Raw genomic sequence first — 9,567 nt, forward strand, 5'->3', positions numbered from 1 at the left:
GTTCAGCTTTTTCTCTGACCATTTACAATAAAAACTTTTAACCAACCTCTCTTAAATGATAGCAAACTTCTATAACCAATATTTTGGGGATGTGGCATTGTTTTCTCTAGACTACTTCCTATGGTCTGGGGCACTGGCATCTTTGGGCATACCTTGAGAAAATCAGGATAATTGTTAAGTCTTGGTTGCTGTGTTCTGTGAGGCAGTCACCTCAGCCGGCAGCCTTGAAGCTCTACTGAGGAAACTGTAACCAAAGGCATTTTCAAATGCTGGGTCACCTGGGCCATCTGTTTTCATTGGTATCGGGTCCCTTGCTCTGAAAATACATTAACTTTTAAAAGTAACATGGATTTCTATATGAATATAAGTATAGACTATGCATTGTACATAAGTCAGTCAAAGATGATCTATTTTATATTTGAGCAGGTAAAATATACATCACGTGTCTTATAGTTCTTCTGGGTTTGTTTATGATTGTAGTCCGATTTTGGGGGGGGGGTGTTTCTTGATAAAACCTGATTTTCCTTAACCTGGAATGAATCCATAGCTTCTCATATCCTGTGGAATAAAAGCATAACCTCTCCCCCAAAGTATCATATCATTTGACTTAAATTTTGAAATCAGGATAATTTTAAAATATATATGATGGCTGAATCTAACAGTTTTTATAATCCAGTGTTTCTTAGCAGCAAAAATTCAAAGACAACACAATAAAATACAGGATCTGACTCTCTGTGTATTTTCCATCTTTACATGGCTTGTTACATTTATTATTACTCTATTACCTTTTTAAGGACTTTCTTTACTCTTTTCCTTCCTAACCCAGGCCTATGCAATTTTTAAACACATTGTAACCTGTTTAGAGATTTTTCCCATCTGAATCTGATTTTACTACATATCTGTAACCTTCTCTGTCTGCATGAGGCAAACCCCTAAACTTGCAATGCAGCATGCTGGTGGAGCTTGTGCTGGTAGCTAAGGCTAAGAGAAGGCTCTCTGTACTGACGTTATGTAAGAGGTTGTAGAAACCCCCCATGTGCCTTAGTTCATGGTGTACTGGCAGCTTCCAGGAGATCAAACCCTGTGACCAGCAAGAGAGATACAAGACTAGGAAGCCAAGTTTGATTCAGTTTTTGTGTTCAGAACCTTCTAAAGCCTTGTCAGTTTCTATGTGGATCTACATCAGACAGTGGTCACCATTTGAAGGTGGAAGTTTCTGTTCCCCCAGCAGCTCCTGAATAAATACACTGAGGCTTATATTAATTACAAATGCTCAGCCAATAGCTCAGGCTTATTACTAACTAACTTTTACAGTTATGCTAACCCATATTTTACATCTCTGCTTTACCATGTGGAGGAATCATCTGCTGCTCTCTCTGTGTGTCTGACTTGCAACTCTTCTGACTCTGTGCTCTTCATCCCAGCATCATTAGTTTGGTTATTCTGTCAATACTTCTTCCTGGCTACCAGCCAATCAGATTTTTATTAACAATGAAAGCAACACATTTCAAGGTGTACAGGATTATTCCACAGTGAAAATCCTCCAGGGAGGAATCAAGATGCAAGAACAGAGTGGTCAGGATAACTGAGGCATGAGGATGGGTCTTGGGAGCAGAAGGTCAGTTGAATCAATCAGTGAATCCATCAGATCCTTGCATACATGTGAGATCCCGGGCTCTTGACATGAGTTGAGATCTCTTGTGATATCCACTGACGCTTTATGATTCCCAAGGGCTCAACAGAGCCACCTCTGTGTTTCCCGATCTCCTTCTTTGTCCACCTTGCTCACACAGGCCTGGCTTCCTACTGAGTTCCAGCCTGGCTCTCAACACAAGCCCTTGCATAATTGTTGAGCCCAGGACCACAGGTGACACAGGGACCCTCTATACAGTGCTCCTCCAGTGCGGAGCATAGCAGCTAGGCAGACATTCAGGTGGGGAGGGAACCAGTGAAGCCAATACACTCCACAAGTTGACAGGCATAGGCAGTATCAGGGGCAGCCTGCCCCAGAGGCCCTGATGCAGCTCATTACCAGTGTGGGCAGCTTCATCAGCTGCAGGGGGTAATTGGGCCCAGGAGACACTGGGCTCCAGCTAAAAAGCCATAGCAGTTCCTCCCTATACTTGAGGAGCCCATGTCCTAAGAATCCGTCTGAAGCTCATCCAGCCACTGTGGCCTGCCTGGGAGTCACAAGCCAGGAAGGGGCTCCTCCTTGTTCCCAAAGTCTGTCCAAGTGAGGCTTCCAGAGCCCCAGGTAGGATGAGTGCTTCTCAAGCCTAGATGGACCCGTGCTGTGATTTTAGAGTGTGTTGTATAATGTGCGTCATAGAGGATCTATGTGTGCAGTGAGACAGAGACCTCACCTGCATGTCCACACTGAGGCTGGGGCAGGATTCATCTGCGCAGTCACAGCACCCAGCATGAAGGCTCACAGTACTGCATCAAAGGGTGTGGCGTCTGTAAGTGCTATGCTGAGTGGTCATCTTTGGACACTGCAGTGAGTGTGTATTGATGGACACCATGTGAGTATGCACCAATGAGCACTGTGCTGAGTGTGTACACGTGGGCAGTGTGCTCAGTCTGATGTGTCCATGTCCAGGATTTCTGTGCTAAGTGTATGTTGTTGAGTCCTGTGTTGAGTAAGCTCTGAAAGATGTTGGTTGGCTAGGAATCGATGGGTGCTGTGTTGAGTATGGATCTGTGAGAATTGTGCTGAGTGCTTATTTGGAGGTCCATGCTGAGGGCATAGTCTGGGCTGCTGTGCTATGTCCTCCCATCTAACAGCACACAGTCTGAGTCAGCGTCCTCACTGCATGGAGCACATCAGAGCACATCTGCTCCCCACCATGGCTAGGTCCTGTGCACTGGTTCTGCCAGGTAGAAGGATAGCCTCTGAGCTCACGACTACAGGCTGACACAAGGCAGGAACCTCTTCCTTTCCTCTCTTGGTTTCTTGCATCGACATAAGTTTCTACTATACCATGCAGGGGCATTCAGTCTGAAGGAACTGGTACACCTGGCTTGTGATGAGAGAAACTCTGACTCCTCATCAGTACCCATGGGGCCGTCTAGTCTGCACAAAAGCCATGAAATGCAGCACGAAAATGCAGTCATCCATGGAGTATTCCACACATGGGCTCGTCTGTGTCCCGGTCCACTCCTCTCCTCGAGATCATTAAGGAGAATAGCCTAGATCTTAACACAAGGGGTATATATTCTCTCACAATTCAAAATAACAAGTTCAAATTCAAGTGGAAATTAGGGCGGGAATGGACATGAAAACCAAGAGGTGGAAACTGCACAGTGGGTACAGCTGTGAAGAGGTGCCTGAGACACCCCAAACTCTGACAGCCATCAGCCTTCAGGAAGGTGAACCAAGCATCTACAGATTTCTGTAAGTCTATACTTATTCTTAAATAGAAAGTTTGTTTGCAAGCGCACACAACCACGACCAACGTTCTGGTGAATCGAGGATGCGGCTCTAAAGGGGCTCAATTTGCAGACCAAGGTCTTCTCCATCCCATGGACCCATTGTTAGTTATCCCACCCACAGTGATGGGGAGCAACAGTGAGCACAGTCTGTGGGTATGTGCAGTCATGGTTGGGGACATGAGACACAGCTCCCCTGGTCTATAAACAGTATAAACAGTCCCCGTCTGTAGGAGAATGATGATGCCCTCCACTGAGTTTGTAAACATCAAAGCCCTCTGTGACCACATAGCTGGGAAGAAACACAGACACACCCTGGACCGTGTCCAAGACTAGATGTTCATATCCCAGAGGCAGTGGCCACTGAACTGAACTTAAGGAAGTTTGCATGATGTCCTTGGAGATGTTGAAACACATGTTAGCATTTTACAGCAGGGATAACTGCCTTAATGGCATCAAAAATGACCCTAAATTCAAACCTGTCTCTGAGAGCTTGATATCTATAAAGTTCCTTGAAGGCAGCTGCCAGCTGATCAATAGTTAGAGGAACTATCACTTCCCAACCCACCCACTGTGGTGGGTGGATCTTTGAGAGCTTGTGCAAACTCTACAGAGCCTTCTTTGGTGTCTGTTTATTTTGTGGACAGCTAGACTTCATGCTGAAACACACTACTCAGCCTGCAGTAACTTTACCATGGGTGTTCATTTGGCCGCCTCCATGTCTGTGCCCCACTGGAATGCATGTCCACTCCAGCCACTCTTGGGCTGTGTCATTCCCCTAGTCTCAGAGCACTGAGTTCTGTCTACTCTGATGTCCCTGTTCACCTCCAGCAGTGCTTCTAGATGCCCCCCAGTCTATCCCCTGCTCCCTTGTGCCCTCCTCCAGAGGCCCCAAAGTAAATCACTTCTCAAATGGCATGCTCCCTCTGCTAGTTTCTTTGGTCCACACATGCCAATCTATTCTCCCAAATGCTGTTTAAAATCAGGTATAAGGGTCACCACACGGACTTGGATTCTCTCTAGTTTCCACCATCAGAACCAGGACAAGTCCTGTGAGTTGCCCTAATTATCACCCCTCCACCTGCCAATAGGAATAGCTGGAGATGGCACCAGCACTCGGTACATAGGCCCTCTGGTGCACCCCATTCCACTGTGCCCACAAATCCATCCTTAGATGTTCTCTCTTCACCCAATGCTCCTAGACACATCCAGCTATGGGACCTCCCTCCTTGAATCTGAATGGGTGCTACCCCCCATATCCCTCACCAGCTCCCTATTCTGTGTCCTCTCCAGGATTACACTCATGGGCTTGGAGGGGATCATTCACCTATTGTGAGACAAACCTTCTGAGCTGTGCCTTCAGAGACTGCCCTGGGCCTCCTCTGGGTGCATCATCTGCATGGTCAAGTGAAGCTGGCTTCCCAGTCATCACTTTGATCTGAGGCCAAGGAAGGCAGTGATGCTATCTATAAACGGGGGAATGTGCGTCAAGGAGTGTGAGCAAATCTGTGTTCTTCGTGTGTGTGTCCTTCGTGTGTGTGTGTGTGTGTGTGTGTGTGTGTGTGTGTGTGTGTGTGTTCATGCTAATGTGGGCTTAGTAAAGCAATCACACAGGCGAGCCAAATTTGAATATCTCACTCAATCTCAGGATCCCCTAATGCCTATGACATTACACTCATGCATTCTGGGAGGAAGGCCACAGCCTCATCAATACTCACTCGCACTTCCAGGGTAGAAACATAAACTAATGTTCTTTTAACCACTCAAGGATTAGATCCAGAGTAGAGGGAATGGATTCATTAAAATGATAAGAGGCATAGACCCCTCTACATATAGCAATCTAGACTGGGGCCACTATCACAATATAGATATCTTATATCCTGATACTTCAACTCCATGCCCCTTCTTCATAATGCATCCAAACTGAAGTGCACAGGTCTTTCCAGTTTAAGACTGGGCAGGAAAATTAATTTCTTTCCCTGCTGCTTACAGCAGGGACCAGGACCGCTGTCTGATTTCCACCTGAGGCTATTGACTGCTCCCTGTTCTCCCCTCAGCTGACACTTGGCCCTTCCTATTGGCCTGCAGATCTTTTGCAGGTGCAGAAGGATGAGGGGGGAGAACATCACCAAGGTCAGCACGTTCATCCTGCTGGGCTTCCCCACAACCCCCAGGCTGCAGTACCTGCTCTTCCTCCTCTTCCTGCTCGCCTACCTCTTCGTGCTGGTGGAGAACCTGGCCATCATCCTCACTGTCTGGAGAAGCGCCTCTCTCCACAGACCCATGTACTACTTCCTGGGTTCCTTGTCTTTCCTAGAGATCTGGTATGTGTCAGACATCATCCCCAAGATGCTGGACGGTTTCCTCCTGCAGAGGAAACGCATCTCTTTTGCTGGTTGCATGACTCAGCTCTACTTCTTCATCTCCCTGGTGTGCTCGGAGTGTGTACTCCTGGCTTCCATGGCCTACGACCGCTATGTGGCCATCTGCCATCCCCTGCGCTACCAAGTCATCATGACCACGTGGCTGTGTGTCCAGCTCGTGGCCTTCTCTTTTGCAAGTGCTTTCACAGTCTCTGTGATCAAGGTCTACTTTATCTCCAGCGCCACCTTCTGTGGCTCCAACGTCTTGAACCACTTCTTCTGTGACATCTCTCCCATCCTCAAGCTGGCCTGCACTGACTTCTCTACAGCAGAGCTGGTGGACTTCATTCTGGCCTTCATCATTCTGGTGTTCCCTCTCATAGCCACCATACTCTCCTATGGACACATCACCCTGGCTGTGCTGCGTATCCCTTCAGCCACAGGACGGTGGAGGGCCTTCTCCACCTGTGCCTCCCACCTCACCGTGGTCACTTTCTTCTATGTGGCCATGCTTTTTATATATGTGAGGCCACAGGCCATCGATACCCGAAGCTCCAATAAGCTCATCTCTGCTGTGTACACTGTCCTCACACCCATATTAAACCCATTGATTTATTGCCTAAGGAACAAGGAGTTTAAGGATGCCCTGAGAAGGACACTGAGATTGGGTCACACTCTATAGTAGAACATTACATGCTCTAGAAACTAATTTGTTGTGGAAAAAGTTTCTTGTATAGAACCTAATGTTCTTTCAATTTTTTTTATAAAATTTGGTACAAACATTGGGCTAGCTACATTATTGAGTATTCATCCAAATATGTTTCCTCAGTGTAGCTCAGGTAACTTGCTACTACATAGATCAGGTGTTAGAGTCCACCCCTATTGAGCCCCTCTACCTTAGAAGAACCACTATGGTGGTTTCTAAAGCCAGAGAGTAGCCTGGGTGTTTTGAAGGTTTTATGAATGTAATCACGCAGCACTTAACACTTTCACGTTCTACTTTGGGTCAGCATCATACGTTTGGGTCTTCCTGTCTTTGATGGTAGCAATGAGTCACGAGTTGTTGCTCAATAGTATCAAAATATATGTCAGCATGAAGTTCTATGTTTTGTTATTAGCTGACGGTATTGTGGATGCTATCAGGATGGTAATGTTGCTATATGCAACCCAGGCAGTCTTTTGTACTGATATCCATGCAGCTTGGTGAGCTACACAGAACTGTATCTAAGCCAAACCTAGTTACATATAGGAACCTGAAGAAACTTAAGATATGTGTGTAGCCAGCTTGAGTAGAAACTGAAAAACAGTTTTCTAACCTCTGTGTGCCAGTTTTCCTCCCAATAGCAGTATATGACAATCCCAACGGTTACAAACCCGGTCCAATAATTTGTGTTGCTTATATGTTTCAGTTCAGCCTTTCTTCTGGGCTCCAAAGTTATCTCAATGTGGCTTCAATCCGCATCCTCCAAATATCCCATTTTCCTGCTTTCTTTCCCCTTACTATGATAAAACGCTTTGAGGAAAGGAGGTTTACGTGACTCACAATTCCAGGTTACAGCCCATCATTGCAAAGACGTCAAGGCAGCAGAGACAGGAAGCAACTAGACACTGCCACTGTACAGAGCAGACAGAGAGGAAATGCATGTATGTTTGTATTCATCTCATTTCCTCCCTTTTGTAGTTTAAGATACAAACCTAAGACACGACCACAACTCAGCCTGATGTAGAGACCCCTTCTCAAGACTCCCATCCAAGGTGATTCAACCTTGTGTGAAGTTAGCAGTTGAAACTAACCATTACCTACATAAAGGATGGCATTTTAATAACTTACATCCATTAGTGTGCAGACACCTCACGCGAAATGCTGACTGTCTTCCTGGGTGACAGGTCTCACAAACTTAACGCTACTTAGGAGCTATACCAGGACACTGGGAACAGTCACCTCACCGTTTGTCTGTAATCTCAATGACTGTCGTGTTCCCCAACTTCACAGACTTGGGGTTTTAGGAAGAAAGATTTAAGATCTCAGTCACTGAGCTCTCTGTGGGGCCAAGTTTATGCATCCTTTCAGATAACAAGTTTGTTGTTTTGTCCAAATCGGGAGCACAAATTCTGCTTATTAAGTAGACCATTCTCACCGAGGAGGCTTGGAACAGAGAGGTGGAAAGAAAGCACAGCTTTATTTCTCAATGTCAGCCATGGCAGATGCAGCACAAAACCCTGCCTTGATGTTGATTGACGCATGTAAGCCTCACTTTAATGGTGGCAAGGTGACACTGAGGCAAAGGAGTGGAGTTTGTCCTCCTGGGGTTGTTCCGATGACAGTCCCACCGTGCCTGGGAAGTACTGTCCCCCCTACAGGTCGGTATTGCAGTTCCTCCACAGCTGTAAGTGTGTAGACATTTGCTGATTTGTCCCTAAGGATTATGACAAATGAATGCAGGAAGCTTCATGGCTGGGCTGCCTTGGGTCCTGAAAGGTTTGCCTTTGCTATTAACTTACCTGGGGACTGAGGGTCCAGTCCACCTGACAGCCTCCTTCTGAGTCTTTAGCACAGGATGCAACATGGGAATATATGGCTGCGGACTGTCTAGCAGAATATGTCACACAGCTACACCATGGGCCTCTGCTTCTGATTCTACACTTGCTCAATCAATGGCTTCTCCATCATCAGGCAGGGTCCTGTTGGCTGCTGTGCCTTAGACAAAGACTCCTTAGATACATTCCACTCATGATTTTTTTTATGCGTGAGAAATTTTACACAACCTCCGGAACATAGTTACATAATAGGTACACAAACCAAGTATTTGGTAATATAAAGCATAAATAAATGTTTTTTTTAATCTTGGTATAAAAGAATCCCCCCCATTAAATAAATTAACAGACTTGTATATTTAATCACAAAGATGAACTTATTTATTTTTACACAAGGAATGAAATCTTGATTGAATATTTAGTACTGAAGGACATAAAGATTCTTCAACTGATTCAGTTGATAGATATCTTTATTTATAATTTTCAATTTCTGAGAATGCAGCTTCACATAAATAAGTAGGGACAAAATGGCAGAAGTCACACTTAGCACCTTTCCATAAACTGTTGGAGGAAATTCTTGATTTCAAGACATAATCAACTCAACACTTCTCGTGAAACTCAAATCAGTGACTCAAACAGCAATTTTATAAATAAACGTTCTAACTCAATATAATAGAAAGATAACACTAATTTGATTCTTACAAGCTGAGGAATAACAGTAGAAATACATTAAAAGACTTTGTGTTCCATAATTAAAACATTGCATGTCTAAGAGGGCAGGAAAGTGTGCTCTGGCAGGAAAAACACTGCAGTTCATAACATATGGGGGTCTGGAACCTGAGCCTGGTGTTTCTTTGATGTTGTGTGGCATAAGGACATACACAGTACATGGTATTCGTGTTGTGTTCAGAAGGAAGGATGCAGGGAGGCCACGTGATTCAACCCAGGCCAGAGCTGTCAGCCACTCTGCATTCACTGTCCCTTTAATTTGTGCTTAGTTCTTTGTCATACATGTTCAGTAACTTTGGTCTTTCATGATCTCCATGCTTGGTTGTAGAAGTTTGTCTCATAGAGAACGCAGGAGAGAATGAAGAATTCCGTAAGATAGCAGTCTAGCTTCTGAGACAGACACCCAGGCTGGAGTTGAGGAGTGCAGTAGTCAGATGCCCAGGCATGTGGGGAGACAGCAAAGAAAGGCCACAGGCTCCAGAGGCTAAAGGGCAAGGACAGCCTACTCCAC

At 45.5% G+C, this 9,567-nt stretch overlaps 1 protein-coding gene across 1 annotated transcript; it reads left to right on the forward strand.

Annotated features, from left to right (window-relative positions):
• The first annotated feature begins 5,538 nt into the window (after positions 1–5,538).
• On the forward strand, positions 5,539–6,474 carry LOC121447510 (olfactory receptor 6B2-like). The gene has a single exon (XM_041650783.1). It carries the CDS (start codon positions 5,539–5,541, stop codon positions 6,472–6,474), a length of 936 nt encoding a protein of 311 aa, XP_041506717.1.
• Positions 6,475–9,567: the final 3,093 nt, after the last annotated feature.

The sequence above is a fragment of the Microtus oregoni genome, unplaced genomic scaffold (assembly GCF_018167655.1).
Source record: "Microtus oregoni isolate MIOR12 unplaced genomic scaffold, Mior012 000004F_ref0000308, whole genome shotgun sequence".
In the NCBI taxonomy this organism is placed as follows: domain Eukaryota; kingdom Metazoa; phylum Chordata; class Mammalia; order Rodentia; family Cricetidae; genus Microtus; species Microtus oregoni.

Bases quoted from the DNA above. Each gene is read 5' to 3' on its own strand.
- LOC121447510 (XM_041650783.1), top strand. From the start codon at position 5,539: ATGAGGGGGGAGAACATCACCAAGGTCAGCACGTTCATCCTGCTGGGC.